We start from the raw sequence: 19,687 nt of genomic DNA on the forward strand, positions 1-19,687 counted from the left end.
GAGAGAAAACAAGGTTAATGGGGTTACCAGGCTGATGGATTCTGCAGCATGCTTAGTTTTGCACTGCTGTACACACACACGGTGTAGTTGTTTGTGAGGGAGATGCCGAAGCTGAACAGTGCAGACCACGGTGGAGCCATGGGGCTCGTGAAGGAGAGAAAATGCTGGGAAAGGAGTGTAAAGAGGTAGGGCGCTTGGTGCCTCCAGCTTACGTTTTCAACAGAGAAGCTGAAGAAACCCTCAAGAGATTGTTCTCATGGGTCTATATTACTCTTGTAAATGTAAATGACTATCTGAAGGGGCTTCAGTAATACCCAAGGCTGGGGCTATTTTCTGATAAAAACCGCTGACCACTTCAGCTGAGATTCGTTTCCTCTCCTCGTTTCCATCCATCCAGGGAAATTGCACTTGCCGAGGAGAAGCTCGTGCATGGGAATGAAGCACAGCTTCAGCACACAGCCCCAGCCCTGCCCCTCCGTCCCGCCCCCGCTGCAGCTCAGGAGGCCGTTCGCCCTCTACCACTCGCAAGCTCCCCGCGGGGAACGTGGCCCACGGGGCCGCTGGCCCTCTCGAAAGGAGGAGCCAGGAAAAACGACGTCCGCGATGACACGGGAAAGAAAAATATGGTGTTTCCGCCCGGTTTCGAACCGGGGACCTTTCGCGTGTTAGGCGAACGTGATAACCACTACACTACGGAAACTCCCGATGGAAGCGTTTGTCTCTGCAGCCCCCCTTGAGGGATCAAATGGGGCACCCTGAACCCCACTGCTGACACATGGTGTGGGTGAAACTCGTCCGGAGGGGACAGGAAGTGCAAGGTCCTGGGGCTGACAGCGGGCCTCGGCCAGCTCCCAGCGGCATAAAGGCGGCGCGGGGTGGGTCCAGCCGCCGCGAAAGCGCTCCTGCGGGAGGGAACGAAAAAGACACGCCCTCACCACAAAAGGTTGCGCCCCGTCCCTGGGTGGGCTCGAACCACCAACCTTTCGGTTAACAGCCGAACGCGCTAACCGATTGCGCCACAGAGACGCGCTGGGTGGAAACCCTGCCGAGCCGCACCTGATTCCCGCGGCGACCGGGGGCGGGCTCTGCGCCTGGCTCTGCCGCGGCTTCCCTCTCCGCTTTGGGAGGCTGGGCGTGCGTGGGTTGGGTTTGGTGTCTGTTTGCTTCTTTTAATCTAAAGAACAGTTTTTTGTTTTTTTTTTTTTAATCCTCTTTCTCTGTTGTTTTCGGTGGCTTTTCCCATAGGAGCAAGGGATTGGGAAACAGTGGACAAGCAGAAAACATTAGTGGTTAAAGCGCTGCCTGTTGGTGGGACAGTTGCGGATGGGAGCCTGAAAGCTGTTCTCTGAGACAGACCAGACAGCAAGCGGAAGCTCTGACAGTACGTGGCAAGGACAAGGAAGGCAAAAATTAGCATCTGCCTATTACTCAATACATGACCAAAGTGTACAACATCTTTCCTTCTGGTAATTTCAGTACCAAAAAGACCAGTTGTGACCACAGACTCGAAGAACGGAAGAAAAAATTAACCCCACAGTATTCAAAGACTGTTGATAATTATTTGCACGAGCTTAAGGAATGTGGGTACACTGACAGAAATGAGACAGGGCAAAGGAGACTTCTCAAAGTCGAGCGGAGAGGAAGACCTGGGAATCTGCTGCCCAGGCAGCTTCACCTCAGCTCTAAAAAGTCTAGAAAATGAATTATTACTCAATTTGCAGTCACCTAAAAGGTAATAAGGTGATAATAACAGCAAATGTGAGTTGTGAAAACCAAATCAGCAAGGAAGATGTACCCTAGGGGGATGATGCTCAGGTCAGTAAATACTTAAGCAACCTGCGTGTATATAAGTCCATTGGTCCTGATGGGACATGTCACAGGTGCTGAGGGAGGTGGCAGGTCCACTGTAAGTTCACTCTCCATCAGCTTTGATCAATCATGGCAACTAAGGGAAGTGCCCAAGGACCGGAGGAAAGCACACATCACCCCCACCTTCAAGAGGGGCAAGAAGGAAACCTGGGGGATACAAGCTGGTCAGCTACACCTGGATCCCCAGGAAGATGATGGATCATCTAATCCCAGAAACCATCTTCAGGCACATCAAAGACAAAGAAAACATCAGTAGTGCTCAGTATGGCTCAAACAAGGGGAAGTCATCCTTGACTGACTTGATAGACTTACATGAAGTGATTGACCTGGTAGATGAGGGGAGGGTAGTGGATATTGTCTGCCTGGACTTCAGTGGGGCCTTTTGACACTGTCTCCTGTGAGATCATTGCAGAGAAGCTGTTGATGTGTGCGTTGGACAAGAAGATGGTGACGTGGATTGAAAAGTGGCTGAACAGAGGGTCATGACCAGTGGGATGATCTAGTTGGAGGCCAGTAACTAGCAGTGTACCCCAAAGATCAACACTGCTCAACATTCCATTAATGATCTGGATGATGGGACAGAGTGTAACCTCAACAAGTTTGCAGACAGCACCAAACTCAGAGCAGTGACTGATAGACCAGAGGGTGATGGTGCTATCCAGAGGGACCTTGACAGGCTGGAGAAATGGGCTGAAAGGTATTTCATGAAATTCAACAAGGAGAATTGCAAAGTCCTAGAACTGGGGACAAAAAAAAAAAAAAAAAACCAAACATATGCACCAGTACATGCTGGGGGTACCCAGACAGAAATCAACTTGGCAGAAAGAAATCTGGGGGTCGTGGTGGACATGAGCCAGCAATAGGCCTTTATGTCCAAGAAGGCAAATGATACCCTGGAACGCATTAGACAAAGCATTGCCAGCAGGTGGAGAGAGGTGATCCTGCCCCTCTTCTTCAGCATTGGTGAGGCCACATCTGTAGTACTGTGCCCAGTTCTGACCTCCTCAGTACATGGGAGACAGGGACATACTGGAGAGTCCAGCAGAGGGCTACAAAGATGATTAAGGGACTGGAGCATCTCTCCAATGAAGAAACTGGTAGTGTTCAGCCTGGAGAAGGCCCAGGGGGTATCTCATCAGTGTTTATAAATAATACTTGAAGGGAGGGTGCGAAGAGGATGCAGTCAGGCTCCTCTCAGTGGTTCCCAATCACAGGACAGAAGCAATGAGCACAAACTGACACACAAGAGGTTCCCTCTGGACATCAGGGAACCCTTTTTCACTGTGAGTGTGATAAAGCCCAGGCACAGGTTTCCCAGGAAGGTTGTGGAGCTTTCTTTCTTGGAGATATTCAATAGCTGATTCTGGACAGCCTGTTCTAGGGGGCCCTGCTTGAGCAGGTGGTTGGACCAGAAGTTCTTTCCAACCTTAACCTTTCTGTGATTCTGTGAATTCATCATGTGACAGGGTGGGTGGTTGTCAGGGCTGTCTGATATCACAATGGCTGCTAAGAAGCTACTTCTTGGGAGTAAGGGAGGGAAGGACAAGAGAGAGAATATCCCTGTGAAGTGGTTTTGCCACTCACTGGGCACTGTTCAAACCCCACTAATCCATAGCTTCCTGGAAAATCACAGGGCTTTGCCTTAGAGGCCTCAGAAGGGGCTGTCCTGGCTTTGCTCAATTCAGTCTCTTGCTAGCAGAGAAAATACCAACCCACAGCTGTGCCCATGTTGGAGGTGGCTTTCCAGCATCCAGTTGGAGGGGGCTTGAATTCAAACTGGTCTTGCTACATTGCAGCAACTCTCCAGGCTCAACCCACTGAGATTTAATAAAGATAAACAAGCCCAACTACCTGCACTGGGGAAGGTGAGCACAGATGATCTGTGCATGATGCTCGCTGGTGAGGCAGGAGCGCTGTAGAAGGGGGCCCAGGGGTGAAGTGCAGCCACAGGGATGTCACTAAGCAGTGTGGCTCTGATGTGAACAGGAAGACGAGAGCAGGGTGTGAATGTGCTGGTTTTGGGTAGAGCCAATTTTCTTCACAGGACCTCGCATGGGGCTGTGTTTTGGATTTGTGCTGGAAACAATGTTGATCGCAAAGGGATGTCTTAGTCACTGCTGAGCAGTGCTTACACAGACTTGGGGCCTTTTCTGCCTCTCACATCACCCTGACAGCAAGTGGGTTGGGGGTGCACAAGAAGTTGGGAGGGGACACAGCCGGGACTGACACCAGCTGATCTAAGGGTTATGCCATACCATGCGGCGTCATGCTCAGCACACAAAGCTGAAGGAAGAAGAAGGAAGAGGGGGGAAGTTTGGAGTGATAGCATTTGTCTTCCTAAGTTACCACTATGCATGATGGAGCCTGGCTTTCCTGGAAATGGCTGAACGCCTGCCTGCCTGTGGGAAGCAGTGAATTAATTCCTGGTTTTCTTTTGCTTGCATGCATGGCTTTTGCTTTCCTTTGTCTCACTTTTACCCTTCTGATTCTCTTCCCCCATCCCTGTGGTGGGGAGTGAGCGAGTGGCTGCATGGGGCTGAGTTGCCGATTGGGTTTAAACCAGAACAATGAGACACAGAGGATGAGGAGGAGGAGGCTGTGCAAGAGGGCCCAAAGGGACGACAGGCTCTGTCTTCCAGCTCCGTGTTTCAAGCTGAATTTGTACAAATCAAATATGAAGACAGCAAGTGAAAGGAAAAAGCCTGGAAAATGTAGAGAAGGAGGGGTTTCTGAGGCAGTGCTCTGGCTGCTCCCACAGTGTCATTTTCCTGGCTGTGCAAAATGAAGACAGCATTTTAAAAACTGCAGCATTGCCCCTTTCTTCATGTTGCACTTCACATTTCCAGCTCTGTTCGTACGCTCCACTGGGGCTTTGTCAGGCTTCAACGAGGATGCGATGCTGAAGCAGACTAAGTGATGGCAGGTAGTCACCCACACGTGTGCGTATGTACTATATTTGATGGTGCTGTGGCACTTTAGGTTTACAAAACACTGTGCTAATATTAACCAGCCAGTCTGAGGGGCTCGTGTCTCGTTGCATTTATGATAAAGCATGATGGCTGTGTATCACCTGGCATTTATACAGAGGAGTTTCATATGAGAAGCTTTTATTTTATCAAGAGACACACTTTCATTGGAGTCCTTGCAGCTGAGTGCTGATCAGAGTGCATGAGAGGAGAGGAGAGATGAACAACCCAAAAGATATTTATAGATCTGTGTTCCAAGTCCTTTCCTCTTCACTATGAAAGCAATTCTACAAAAGGATTATTTTGACTGGCTGTTCAAGATTTCAGAGGAGGAGATTAATGTGCTAGAAGCCTCACAGCGCAACTGAAAAAGCTCGCTGGCTTTGCACATTTTCGTGAGCTTCATGGCTCGCTGTGTCAAGGTTATCTTCCTCAGACAGGACGATGTGGATGTCAAACAGCAGTGCAGCAAGCAAAAGGGCTGGGGTCTGACAGCAGCTACTGAAGCACAGAATTACCTGTGCCTGAAGAGGTCTGACCACAGCTGGGGTTATAGAGGGTGCAGGCGCTGTTCCCCGAGGTGTGTATCCCTCCTCCCTTCCCCCTTTTTAATTTTGCCTACTTGAGAAAATCCCCTATTTCAAATGGCCAACTGGGATATGATGGAGGGTCTTGCAGTGATCTTTTTCCCAGCTGGACAGGGTTTTCCAGTGGTGCCAATTCTGCTTGACCCAGACAGTGATCCTGTGTATATGTTAAGGTCTCAGGGAGAAGGAACCATTTAATGTGCAGAAGCTCTTTGCAGAGTCATTTTTAGCCCCATCTTAGCTCTCCCTTGCCAAGGCAATTCCCCAAACTGGAAAAAAGTTGCCAGAACCTCCTTCTATCCTGCAGCTACTCCAGTGCTAAGGGGTATTAAAAAGTAATATTCCTCCCCACAAGAGGTTTCTGCTCTACCTGACTGTACAATGGACTTGACATGGTAAAGGGGCAGGACTTCTTTGATGTATCTCATACCATCCTGATTTCCTTGGCTTTTCCTCAAGCAGAGTCCACAGAGTGATGTTGCATTAAAAAAAAAAAAAAAACCAAAAAAAAACACACACAAACAAGCAAACAACAAAACTAAACCCCTGCAGTTCATATTTTAAGGCAGCCATACCAAACAGATTCTTGTTGGCAACGTTTTTTTTTCCCTGCACACATAGAAATCATCATAGCAAGCCCTGGAACTGATGTCATAGGGTTTTTTATTGCAGGAAGGACTGTGAAACCATGTTTTCCTCCACGCATACATATGGGATGGCTTTGGAGGAAACCTTGGCAAGAGGAGGAAACAGGCTGCATTTCCAGCAAAGTGCCAGGAATGCCAAGTGCCAAAATGCCAAAGCATCCTGTGATGCCAAGAAGTGCCAGGGGAGAGGTGGAAATCAGAAGGGGTAGAGCAGAAGAGCAAAGTGGTCATGAGGCTGTGGTGAGAGGCACTGAAAGGCAGCAAAGCAAAGAGCTGGAAAACAAAGTGTGAGACAAGGAGAAAGCAAAGGCATCAACAGCTCAGCTCTTGTGACCTGGCCGTCCCACAGGGTGAGGGCTGGGAGCTTGGGTCAGCCAGCTGGAAAGGCATAAACACATGGTATGTTGGGCGTTTTTTGGCGTTATGGCAACTTCAAAGCTCAGCAGCCTCATTCCTACTCCCTTTTACAGGACACTTCTGCTGAATAGAAGTCACCTTTGGGAAGTCTTTGATAGTGGGGAAGCGTGTGTGTTTTCTTGGCAAGTTGGAGCACGCTCATGTGCTTGTACTGCCACTTGTAAATCAAAAAGCAAGCTGCCTAGTAGGTTTGCACCAGCATAAAACAGGCAGAAGAAAGAGAAAGCTCAGTGCCTGCTGTGGAAGGATGACTGGGAGTCGTCCTGTCACAGATGCCCTGAGGACCTGTGCTGTTCCCTTTCCCCTCTTCTGTTTGCAGCTCCCTCCTCCCACCACACCCCCTTCCCCGCACCCTGCTCCTTTCTTTACAGTCATAACATTGGTCTCTGCTTAGACAATATTCCTTTTTTGACTTAATTCCATAACCTCTTTCAGTTGATGGGTTTTTCTTCTCAGGTTAGTAGATGCTTAGCATTAAATATCATCCCTAAATACCAGCTACATTTCTGTGCTCAGCAGACCACAAAACATAAACTTTGATGTTCAATAAGAAAAGATAATTTTCTGAGGAAAAAGAGAACTTCAGCCTGAATAAAAGCATTCTCAAAGACCTATTGTGTTTCTCTTTTTGTTCTTGGATTTAATTTTTTCCTGAAGTAAATTTGCCAAGAGTTAAAAATCTGAGGAAAATATCACAGGCCAAATCTAAACCTAGATGATCATTATGGCCTTGCTTCTCACACAGTCATGTCTGCGTGAACTGTAGGGAAGGTCTCCCAGAAAGACATTCTTTTCCTATTAGGATAACAGTAGGTCACAGCTCACAGTGTTAATCACCTACCTGTCAGCCAATTCATTTCTGTATATTTGCTTAAAGTACCTGATAGTTTTCCATATCTAATAGTACAGATTATAAAAGTTTGCATGATACAGAGACTGGATAAAAGCACCATTGTAGGTAAATGTATCCCCATTGAACAAGATGGATTTTGCAGCTTGGCTCCTGCTGGGAACTCCTACCTGGCTGTGTCCCATCCAGAGAGAGGTAAACAGTTGTCTGGCCACAGTTTGGATGCCAGGCAGCACTCAGACCTCTTGAGTAGCATGTGGTAGAGACAGACAGAGAGAGGGGGCAAAAATTGTACAGGGCTGAGTCCAGTGGAAATACTACTTTTTATTAGTGTTAAATTCCTACTAAAGGTAAGTATTTTATCATGAGACTTTTCCCAATCAGAATATGGGCAAAAGGGAACAGAGTAGTTATGGTCAGCGAGTGATGTGCATTTTGGATGAGGATGCTGTCCAGCAATCTGACAGAAACTGTGGGACTTTCTGCAGCTGTCTGTATTTAGTTTGCTTGGCAAGGTTTTGGTAGCAGAGGGCTACAGGGGTAGCTTCTGTGAGAATCTGTCAGAAGCTTCCCCTATGTCCAACAGAGCTAATGCCAGCTGGCTCCAAGCAGACTCACTGCTGGTCAAAGCCAAGCCCATCAGCAATGAGGGTAGCACCTCTGGGATAAGATTTAAGAGGGGGAGAAACTCATTGCACAGAAGAAAATTGCAGCTGGAGGGAGGAGTGAGACTATGTGAGAGCAACAGCTCAGCAGACATGAAGGAGATGGGAGACCCATGTTGGAGAAGTTCATGAAGAACTGAAGCCCCTGGAAACAATTCTTGCTAGATAAGTTTATGGAGTGTCTCCTGTGGCAGGGACCCCATGCTGGAGCAGTGGAAGAGTGTGAGGAGTCTTGCTTCTGAAGAGGAAGGTGTGGCAGAGACAATGTGTGATGAATTGTCTGTAACCCCTGTTCCTCATTTCCCTGTGCTGCTGGGGAAGGAGGGAGAGAAATTGCAAATTAAGTTAAACCTGGGGAGAAGGGAGGTGGGGGCGGAGGCATTCAAAGATATAGTTTTGCTTCATCATCATGCTTTTATATCATTGGCAATAAATTCATTTAATTTCCCCAAGTTGAGTATGTTTTGCCCATGACAGTAACTGGGGAATGATCTCTCCCTGTTCTTATTTCAGCCCATGAGCTTTTTCTTATATTTTTTCTCCCCTGTCCCACTGAGGAGGGCAGAGATGGAGCAACTCTTGGGGGCACCCAGTGTTCAGCCAAGGTCAACCCACCACTCTTCCAACACTACAGCCTGTGTTTCTCTGCCATCTTCATCAGGGGGTCAGAGCCAAGCTGTGAACAGGCTGCAGCAATTGTATTCAGCCATACTGGGCTTCAAGTACGAAAACTGGGGTACAGCTGTGAAGTCTGGGCCAGTAAAATACCAAGTGCTCATAGCTGTCACTGACTTCCAGGGAGTTATTTGTATGGGGGAAGGACACCGGATCCATGCCTGGTAATGAAAGATGTATTTTTGTGCTCACCTGCAATGCTCACAGCATTAATATACTGCCATCCAGTGTGCCAGGTGGATCAGGAGCTTTTGCTTCTGACCTGTGGAACTGGGGTCTCCTCACTGGTGAGGCTGATGGAGACATGACCAGGGAGGGCACCTGTCTGAGAGCAACAGTGTTACTGAGACTCATCGACATTATTTCTCCTCCCAACTACTCGTGGGGTGGTCGGACTCCTGCTGACAATGCTGTCATAGCCTGGCTGGTTTATTCCAGCCTTCTGCTGTTCCACACAGCTAGCCAAATGTTCAAACATACTTCAGATACCAAGGTTGGTATTTTGCTCCTGTGTAGGAAGGGCAATAGATACCTTTCCACGCTGTATATCCTCTTAGATCACGGACATATAACCTCTTCTTTCTCTGGGCTTCATTTGTATACGATGAGTGCACTTGTTGGTCTGACATGCACCAGAGCTCAGGGTGCTGACAGTCTCCTGTGAAGCCAAAGGAAGTGCTTCATGATTCAAGATAAGACCTTCACTTCCTCCTTCTGTGCTTGTAGGGCTGCGCTACCACCGAGGCTGCACCATCGACCCTGACATCCCGCTCACAAAATGGACCAGGAGACCCTGGGAAGCATTGTCCTGCTTGCCATTGTCACCTTGCTAAGTGTTGTCCAGAACGGTAAGACAAAAATAAGCATTTAGTTAAAGTCTGAAGGGGAGCTGAGGAAAGTTCAGGATGATGTATGCTGAGCTGACCTTTGGATAGATAATCTCTGGTTATAAGTACATGTGTGGTTAGTGCTTAGGCATGGCTTTAGCTTTAGAAATGGTCTTCAAAGCATAGCATTTTGTGTGCCATTGTGGCAGTATCCTGGCAGTTGCATGGTCCTAGTCTGATATTCTGGAATGAGTTTGTTATACGTGTCAGCTAGTGAAAGGACTAATATGCTGGGATACCCTGTGGCAACATGCATTTTGAATTGGTGACTGAGGTCTCCTTTCCTGGTCTAGGTCCCTGCCATGGTCAGCCAGGGCTGCACTCATGCCGCTGCTGCCATGGGCAGGGATGGGTCCCCAGGGGGGTGCAATGGGTCAGACCTTTGCATGGAGCTGGGTGAAGGGGAGAGAACTGCACTGCCTCATTGGAGGAGTCTGTGTGGGCTATTTGTGGGCAGATAGCTCTCCTCCTTTCCTGTATCTCCAAGTCCTACAGTATAAGTAATATCAATTAACTCTGCTCCCAAGAACACTGCGCATTTCCTGTGATGGTGAAGTTTCCTCTTCTAGCACTTATTCAGACTTCCTATAATCACTACTATTTTTTTGGATTTTTTAAATAAACCAAGTTTCTCTCCTGTGCAAATTTGATTTTAACGTGATCATCATCTTTTACAAATGCTTAATCATTTTAGCAGGAAATTCTTCCCAGAATACAAAGAAAGGAATGAGTTTTTCCCCAGCTGCACTGAGTTTGCCCAGATTCAGGGAGAGTCAGCAGTGGGATGGGGGGCTGGTGCAAATTCCAGAAATCTTTAGTTAAGGCTTCTTGTTATGATTGGGAGATTCCCACTGAGCACAAACTCCACATTCAATCCTAGCAAATGGGCTATTCTTGGGCTGCTGCAGAGAGGGGAAGTGGTGGGAGCCCAGCTGGTAGAGAGCAAAAAAAAAGGAGATGCAGACTGGTTTAGTTTCGACATAGGCACTAATCATTTAGCCCAATGTTGTCTGTCCAGTAAATGCACAGTGTGTGACATCACCAGAATATGTCATGTTGAGATCAGAGCACATACCATCATTAAGAAACTGTGTCAAATATACATTTCTTACTATTTAATCATATGACTTTATACACAGGGCTTTTTCTTCTCTCTTGGAACTTGTCAGCTTTCCATTCTGACATTCACTTTCATCTCATGGAAATCTGTCTATGAGATTATTGACCCAAATGCCACAAAGGGGAAGAAGGACGCTTGGCAGAAGACCTAGTGTGCCAAGCATGTGAGTCAGACAGCCCTAAACCATGATTTCGAGCCTTACATTGTCTGATTTCCTCTTCCCAGGCTTTCTGTCTAGACAGACCAGACCTGATATGAAGTCTTCCAAGGAACGCAATAATTAAGGCAGTAGAAATGCCTGTCAAGGGCTATCAGTTATACTGTGCTCTTGTTGTGGCTTTCATTCAGCAAGACACTTGGGCATCTGCTTAACTGTCTCTAAGTACATGAAGTCAGTATCATGTAAATTTGCGATTATGTGCTTTTCTGCATCTGGTGCAGAATTAGAGAACATCTTGGATGAATGCTGTTATTCCTAAAGATGGAGGTGATGCTGCCCCTGTCTGATGTCCATTTACATAATGTTCATGTTGGAAATCGTCCATATGCTACAGAATGACTCGTGTGGCCAGATACCACTGAGTCGCACATGCAGCTCTAAGTTTTGTTCTTTTGTCAGAGAGTTGTTGCAATCCAGCAGCTTTCCAGCAGGATGAAAATCAGTGGTCGTTGCTGAGAAGATTGGGATGGAGGAAAAAAGTGAAATTGAGAGAAAGAAGGGGCACGTTTGCCAGCGCTGCCTAGGTTGGATCTTCAGCTCATGGTTTCTATTGGCATGGACTTCTGAAACAACCAGGCTCACACTGAACTCTTGCACATTAAATTGACCAGAGTGGGACTGCCACAGTTCAGGCTCTGGGCAGTCTGTGCAGCCCTGGAGCCTCAGGGCAGCATTATCTCCTGGAACAGCTAAGCTGAATTAAACCTCTCTGTTCCAGTCTTGCTCCATTCACTCATCTCATGCTGGCTTGTGAAACCACCCTCTTGCCTCTGGGCATTGTGAAGCCTCTCTGTGGCAGCATGCTGACATTTGGGAAGTGGAAGCGCCTACAGCAGTGGAGAGGGAGATAAATAGCTTATTTGGCTTGTTTAGAAGCTGTGGTATCTTCTAGTGATTTCACACACATGGTAAAAGGAAAGGAGGATGTGTGTTACCAGTGAGCCCACACAGTCCCAGACCTGCAAGAAGTGTTTTCCCATCACTGCAGCTTTGCACTGGACAAAAAAATGCTGATCAACCTAGTCCTCTTCAATTTTAGGTCCTCTTAGTTACTGTAGGCAGGTTAATAGTCTCTTGCCAAAGGCTGGGTTGGTGAGTGGATGGAGATGCTGGGAACTCTTGGTGGCTGTGACACCAGATGGTATCTGGTCTGGGTCCTTCAGGAGTGGCCAGTGCACTGTGCTGGAGGCAGGGGGAAGTCTGCACCCTGGCTCAGTGTAGGGATGCTGGCTTAAAGCACTGTGGGTTTTTCTGGGGAAGGGCTGTATGTACCCAGGGACTCACACAATACTGGAAAGTGAAAAACTCAGTAGCTTTCAGTGAAGACAATGGAAGTACAAAAGACCTATTTACAGCACCAATGAGGGGGGGGAAAGGGGCAGCTCTTCATATTGCAGGGATGAAATCCTGCAGTTTATCTATTTACACTTCTATTGTTATAATAATGTATTCCTGATGGGTTATCTTTTATGTGTATCTTTGACTAATATTCTAAGCCATAGCATGATTTGGATGCACTGAGATGGGGTGCACGACAACACAATGTTTGCAGCTTGTAGCCTGCCAGGGTTTCTCTGGTGCATTTAGACACATGATTGACGGTCTCTGGTTTAGTGTCATCAGATAAAACATGCTTGTCAAGTACATGATACATTATCTTGAGGTGCTGCATTTTTGCAGCAGCTAACACTCTGACAAAATGCTGTTGCTTAAAAGGAGGATGCACACAAGATGGACACATACAGATCAGGTATCAGGATGAGGTTTACAATGGGCCCTTCTGGGAAAAGAACCAGCCCTGCAGGATGTCCCTGGTTTGGCAGACGGGTTTCACTAAAAGAGAATAGACCTCCTTGTCTCCCTGCCCTGTTGGAAAGCAAGATTTGGGGTTGGCAGCTCTGACTGGAAAGCTCTTTTCCCACTGGGGGCTCAAAGGACCGGGTCAGGGTAGTTCTTCTGCAGAAGAGGTGCAGGCTGCCAGAAGTGCAATGTGGGGATGAAACAGGCAGAGAGGTGAGAGCCTGCTACCAGTTACGTACGGACATGTGCAGATGCCTGAAGCTGCGTTGCACTGCACTCTTGCACAGGGGCTTTGATTAACCTCTGGGTGACAGAGCAAGCTCGCTGGCCACATCTTGCCCCTCCATGCGCCCGTGTTTTCTTCTCCCGTCTGTCCAGCCTGGATGCTCCTGAGAACAGAGCTGAGCTCACAAATCCCAGCTTCTGCAGTACCTCCAAATTATATCTCAGATTGAATACTTTGCATTTTTTTAACAGCTTTTTTTGCTAACAAACTGGAGCATGAAAGCAAACACTGCAACGGCAAGGGGTTCCAGCGACAGGGATCATCCTGCTTCGACCGCGTCTACACTGCCAAGTGAGTAGACAAGACGCGAGGAGCGGTGAGGGCAGAGTGGGGTTCATTGTATTCTTCATTAGGGTTTAATCCAAACCCTTTTGGGGCCCAGAGGTGAGTTTCAAATGCCCTCAGTTGAAGGCTTTATACATAATCCTTTGCTGTGCACGTTGTGACAGTGTTCAGACCTGTGGTTCTCCAATATGTTTGCTGGATGAATCCAGCACCCTTCTGGACTCCATGTGCTGCATCTATATAGGTCTTGCAGCCTTTACGAGTACCACGTCCCTTCATTTGGGAACCAGTCCACCCTTCTGTGATGGAAGTGTGACAAGCACAGCTAGAGTCCCAAGGGCACTGTGGTTCAAAAGGAAAGAGCCAGCAGAGAGACACCAGCTTGCTGAGGAGCAAGTAGGTGGCAAAGCTTGTATAAACTCTTTGGTTCCTGGCACCTCCCTTGGGACACAGATGTCCACTTCTCCACTTCTCTGCCACATAGAATCATAGAATACTTTGGGTTGGAAGGGACATTTAAAGCTCATCTAGTCCAATCCTTCCATAAGCAGGGATATCTTCAACTGATGGTTATTTAGAGTTCTGTCCCACCTGAGCTTGAATGTTTCTGAATGTTTTGACGGATGAAGCATCCTTGGTCAACCCATTCCAGTATACCTTTGTACCTCTTGTCTTTGAGATCTCTTCAGAGAGTCCAGAGGAAAAATTAATTCTAAATCAAAAAAGAACATAAAATATGTTTTATTACTTCTGAAGTACTGTCAACAAGCTTGAAATTGGATGGGATGTCCAAGTGCTGCCCTTCACAGGTGTGCAACCTCTGCCAAGGGCAGAGTGCTTCCCCCTCAGAAAGCATTCCCAGCTGAAGGAGGCAGCTGTTCCCCTGCAAAGACACATGTTAACTCTGTGGGACACTCTTATCTGTGCTGCAATTCTATTTTTGTAGGTTTCATTCAGTAGCTTGACTAATATGACTCAGTGACAAGGATTTTAAGCCAATAAAGCACACAGGATATCTTATACATATGTCATGATCAAACAGCTTAGAGAGAAAGTGGCTTTCGTAGGTGCCAGACATGTGCCTGGGATGGTTTCTTTTCCTCATCAGGCAGGACAAAGGCATCCATTATCTATGAGAAGAAACAGGGAAGCAGACAAGTGGATGAGGAGCCACAGTGTTCAGACACAAATACACCAACCAGCTCCTGGCAGGTCAGGGGCGTCCCACTGCTCTGGGGTAAAAGACTACACCCAATGGCATTAGTGCAGCCCAAATTCACACCACACCATTCTCTGCTGGTGAAACACTTTGATTTTTTTTCTGTTTCCCTGTGTTCTGATTTCTTTCCTATAAATTCCATTCTAGCCAGAACTGCGGACACACGTACCCTACGTTTCTCGCTGTGCTTTGGTGTGCTGGCCTTCTCTGCAGCCAAGGTAACACTGGGGGCTATTTTGTATGTCCTTTCAAACTTGCACCACTTTCAGGAAGAGATGGCGAGTGCTTCCGAAGTTACACTTCCAGGGACCAACCTTCTAGTAGCAGGGGAACACATCTCACCCTCCTGTCCTCCTGTTTGAGTAGCAGCACACTCACGGCATGGCTTATGCCAACAGATGTGTTCTCAGACATGATTCAAGGTATTCCAGGCCAGGGACATTTCCCCTACTGGCATTATGGATGAGTTCCCTTTGTTTGGGGTGAGGCTTTAGTACTTAGTTGCTGAATGCCATATTATTCACTTTTGGGACTGGAAATGGGCTCATTTTATTAAACTGCCAGAACTGCCAGCCCTCCCCACTGCTGAGAGCAGCTCAGGAGTCTTTACCTGCATTTCTAAATATGGTTCAATACAATATTCAATACAATGTGAGTTTATCTAAAGTTGAGTACTTGCCCGGGGTCCATGGCTATTCCTTCTGGAAAAGGAAAAGGTTTCCTGACCAGGAGAAGAGGGGCTTTTGCCTGCAGTTGTGGGGAAAGGTAGAATTATGGGGGAAAACCCCTTTTTATGACCTCAGAAATTAGTACTGGACCATAGTATAGTCCTCCACCTGCTCCTAGTGAAATGCATCTATCAGTTGCCTTTTATTTCTGGTGAGGACAGTGCTTGAGTTGGCACCCTTTTTCCTGAGCCTGGTGTAACCCACATTGTGTTTTACAGAATCATTGAATGATTTGAGTTGGAAAGATCTTAAAGATCATCTCGTTCCAACTCCCTTGCCAGGGGCAGGGACACCTTCCACTAGACCAGGTTGCTCAAAGGCCTGTCCAGACTGGCCTTGAACACTTCCAAGGAAGGGGCATCCACAGCCTCTCTGTGAAACCTGTGCCAGTGCCTCATCACACTCATATTTCTTCCTTATATATAATCTAAACCTGCCCTCATTCAGTTTAATGCCATCCCCCCCATCCTATCACTTCATGCCCTTGTAAAAAGTCACTCTCCAGATTTTTTGTAGACTCCTTTTAGGTACTGGAATGAAGGTGACAAGTGTGTGCTCTACAGTGGGCACAGTTGTGGGCAGAATATCACCCACAAAGTCTTCAGAAAAGGTGGAGCAAGGGCAAGACAAGTGCTCTGTTTCTCGTGCACAGGTCTCCATCCCAGTTCCAATGCTTGTCCCACAACCCAAGACTGCAGATTCCCATTTCCCAGTCCACCCCAGGCAGCAGATGAGAACAGTAGATAGAGTGAGACCTGAGCTGGTGTTTGTTTTACCCTGATTTACCTTGTTTTACCCTTTACTCAGCTCCTGCTGCCTTTGCTGGCCTGATGTACTTGTTTGTGCGGCAGAAGTACTTTGTGGGCTACCTTGGGGAGAGGACTCAGAGGTAAGGACTTGAGGAACCATTTTACAAATGTGGCAGCTGGATGCTGCCACTTCCACAGACACAGCCGCTGCTGCTGGCATTGGGTAGCACAGGAAAGTCCCTCTCTTTTGGATGAATGGGAGTAGCTGTGGAAGACATTGGATATGCAACTGCACTGGGTTCAGGGGGCTGCAGTTCCTGCTCACAGCCTCTGCAAACACACATTTGCATGTTTGTGCCACTAGTTGCACAAGATTGTCGTTTTATATTAATAAAGCCTGTTATGCATGTGTGGAATAAAGTTGTCCCACAGCCTTTGATGGATGAGAATACATCCAAGTCTCTCTGAATAAAGGCTTTTGTAAGCAGCAGCCTATGCTGAGAACAGGAGGCCAAATCCAGACCCAAATGGATCCTGAAAATGACATTTCAGGCAAGATAGAACAGAAATTTGACCCCTCTGTCTCAGCCTCTGAGGTCTTCCAGCTGGTCTTGAGAGCGGAGTCCAAAGTCAGAGAGTTCTCACTGATGTGAGGTGACGCACTTTAACAAATTGCTTTACCCCATTTTTGTTTCCTCAGCACTCCCGGTTACCTGTTTGGAAAGCGCATCATCTTGTTCCTGTTTCTCATGTCTGTGGCTGGAATACTCAACTACTATCTCATCTTCTTTTTTGGAAGTGACTTTGAAATACACATTAAAACGATAACCAGCGCGATCTCTCCATTGCTGCTCATACCCTAACTCCCTGCAGTGCTGAGGAGTCAGCACACTTAATATATCCATATCCAGAAGCTGCCATAATTCAACTGTTTAAGAAATGAACCCATAACCCAGTTGCATTGCTGTAAATCTCATGCTTGATGGGCTTTGTAGTTTGATTTAACCTTGCTTTTTTCTTCAGAAAAAGATTTATCATGAACACTTGGCTTGCCCAAGGAATGGAAACAACTTTCTGTTAATTCTTTAGAGTTTTTTTCCCAACAGTCCTGCTTGTGAGCTGATTGCATGACTGGAAGGGACATTGTATACTTGTTTCATATTTTTGTTGTACTGAGCTTTTGTCCCAAAACCCAGGAATCCTCTCAGTGTCTTTCCTGACTGATGGCTCCTACAGTTACCCTCACATGAAAGCATAGACCTTCGCCAACATCTCACACACCCCTGCCTGCACAAAGGCATGGACCAGCCTCTTCACCTACCCTTTCCCTCCCACTTGTTGATGACAGAGCTCCTGTTGTTGCAGGAGGTCGGCAAATTGGCCCCTCTCCTGCCTTCCTTGATAAATATTCATGTGCGTAACACTCACCACACTGATCTCATTTACACTTCAGCCTTTTTGTTCTCCCAGTGCTGGGGAAAGGAGTCTTGTGTAAATGAGGAGATGGTGTATTGCTGGTGGGGCTGGGTTTGGTGGTGTATTGCCGGTGGGGTTGGGTTTGTTTTGATTGGCTTTGTTTAATAAAACAGCCTAAACCGATTAAATCTGTTCGCTGCCATCTTCTATGGCTGGTGCGTGATCCCAAGGCTTCGTGGCTCAGCAGCTGGCTGGTGAGCAAAGCAAGGGGAGTAGCTCCGGGCTCTTTGTGCGAGCTCCTAATCGCCTGGGGCACGCCCTCCTGAAAAGAACTCGAGTTTAAGAACTCCCTCTCTATTAGCAAGTTCAGTGTTCTGCCTCCTTCACTGACAATGTGCCCCAAAAGTCCGTACTGAGAAGTGGTTTGAGTAGCGATGCGGAATGAGATAGGCAAACAGGTCGGTGCAATCTTTTAAAACATTGCTACCCTACAAGTGCTTAAGCTCTTAAGCCTGCCTGATTGCCGCATGCAGGATGGATATAGCTGTATTTTATGACTCCTTCGGGAGGGAATGAGACTCCTTGCTCTGCGAGAAGAGAGTTTGCAGAGCTGTTCACAAAAGCAGGTGCAGAAAGCTGCCTGCTTTTGTACCACACCAAGGCTGGAGGGTTTTAGTGCTGTCTGATGGGGCAGAGGTGCTTGTGTACAGCTGCCCTCCTGACCGTGTACAGCTGCCCTCCCCTGCACCTGACCATTCACACTGCCCAAGTAACATATATCTTTTTTTTTTTTTAATCTTCTACAGGAATTTTAGATGTGAAAGGTTAATAATAAACACATTAATTGCATGATGATTATAAATGTCCTCACTGGTTAGAATAGGCAATTCAAAAAATATAATTGACCCTTCTAACCTATAAGTGCTGAGACACCTTACTCCTTATGTTCCTTCCCTCCCCTTCTTCTCAGTTGACACACTGCAAATCCTCCTTTACACCATGCTTTTTGCCATAGCTCTCTACGTAGCTCATCACCAGCTGCCCATCCTTGCCCATCCACCACCTGTCTGCCACATGGGGTCAGCCCACCAAGGGATGGCAGCACCCAGAAGGAAAGGGGTAATCCCCGTGGCCTGGAGTTACAGAGCTCTTCTGCATTGCTGCTATCAGCAAAACTTCATGCTGCCACCACCTTTACCCGGTTCAGAGGAGGAGAAGCTTCACCAGCACCAGTCCCTGCTCTGCAGCCTCTCTGGTGTCCATGAGGTCTGAGACTTGTTTATGGAAACTGTCACTTGTGGGAGATGACTCTCCCAACCCTGTGTGTCCACCTTGCAGGTCTCATATGGTTGAGTTTTCCCTGGTGCCTTTTTATCCTCTATATCAAGAAGCAGCTCACTTGATCACCTCCTTTTTCACCACTAACATGAGAAAAGGCACTCCACAAGCCAGCTATAAAGGGTAGAGGATTCAAATGTCTATTTTGGATCAGATAATCTATTCCAGCACTCTACAATCTGGCTGTTGGACTTGATGATCGTTGTGGGTCCCTTACAAGTCAGGATATTCTATGATTCTCTGATGACACGATGGTTGGTTCTTACACATCTCAATTTAGGTAAGTTTAGGTCATCTTCCAGGGGAACTAAGGCCTATGTTTTGCTGTAATAATTTATTTTGCAAGAATATCTCCTACTTGCTTCCTCAAAGCCTTTCTGATAACAAAAGGGATAAAAATGTAGGCAAAATTTATTTTCCATCCAGCTGTAAATGGAAATAGTGATAGTATCAGACAAACAGGTGGTACATAAATGGATCACTATGTAAATTCTTGGTGAATGTCACGCTGTGTTTTCCATGTTACAGACAAGCCTTGTGGTTGCATTTGCCTTCCTACGCTTTCTGTGAAAGAAGGCAACGTCAATAATATTTGGGCTTTCCCCACTGTGCTAGACAGCTCCATTTTATGTTTTCAGCAGCAAAACCACCCTGATCTTGTTGGTACAGTTGCCAGCACTTAGCACATCAGCTACTCAGAAAGCTGCTCACACAGGCTCATTGCAGGGGGGGTTGGACTAAATGACCTTTAAAGGTCCCTTCCAACCCAAACCATTCTGTGATTCTATGATTCTATAGATGCACATAAATAATACGACCACCACTGTAAGAGATGTACAGACGCATACTGGGGTCACATACACGTGAACCTACGAGGACCTACAGAGCTGCACTGGACATGGGGACATGGTTGGTGGCAGAAGTGGCAGTCCCCTCTGATGGGTCCTGCTTAAGGCTGGCTTG

The 19,687-nt window shown here is 47.1% G+C and overlaps 1 protein-coding gene and 2 non-coding genes across 3 annotated transcripts; 1 reads left to right on the forward strand and 2 right to left on the reverse strand.

Moving 5' to 3' along the window:
• Positions 1 to 627: 627 nt before the first annotated feature.
• On the reverse strand, positions 628 to 700 carry TRNAV-AAC (transfer RNA valine (anticodon AAC)). The gene has a single exon. It is a non-coding gene; the product is annotated as a tRNA-Val (tRNA).
• A 252-nt stretch (positions 701 to 952) lies between these two features.
• On the reverse strand, positions 953 to 1,026 carry TRNAN-GUU (transfer RNA asparagine (anticodon GUU)). The gene has a single exon. It is a non-coding gene; the product is annotated as a tRNA-Asn (tRNA).
• An 8,366-nt stretch (positions 1,027 to 9,392) lies between these two features.
• ALOX5AP (arachidonate 5-lipoxygenase activating protein) lies at positions 9,393 to 17,551 on the forward strand. The gene is made up of 5 exons (XM_050332932.1): positions 9,393 to 9,524; positions 13,181 to 13,280; positions 14,641 to 14,711; positions 16,029 to 16,110; positions 16,671 to 17,551. The coding sequence occupies exons 1-5, from the start codon at positions 9,455 to 9,457 to the stop codon at positions 16,831 to 16,833; spliced, it is 486 nt and encodes a 161-aa protein (XP_050188889.1). The 5' UTR covers positions 9,393 to 9,454; the 3' UTR covers positions 16,834 to 17,551.
• Positions 17,552 to 19,687: the final 2,136 nt, after the last annotated feature.

The sequence above is a fragment of the Myiozetetes cayanensis genome, unplaced genomic scaffold (genome assembly GCF_022539395.1).
Source record: "Myiozetetes cayanensis isolate MyiCay16 unplaced genomic scaffold, myiCay2020 scf5-8, whole genome shotgun sequence".
In the NCBI taxonomy this organism is placed as follows: domain Eukaryota; kingdom Metazoa; phylum Chordata; class Aves; order Passeriformes; family Tyrannidae; genus Myiozetetes; species Myiozetetes cayanensis.

Coding starts and splice junctions, on each gene's coding strand:
- ALOX5AP (XM_050332932.1), top strand. CDS start 9,455: ATGGACCAGGAGACCCTGGGAAGCATTGTCCTGCTTGCCATTGTCACC. Junction 13,281..14,640: donor GACCGCGTCTACACTGCCAA/GTGAGTAGACAA, acceptor ATTCCATTCTAG/CCAGAACTGCGGACACACGT. Junction 16,111..16,670: donor CTTGGGGAGAGGACTCAGAG/GTAAGGACTTGA, acceptor TTGTTTCCTCAG/CACTCCCGGTTACCTGTTTG.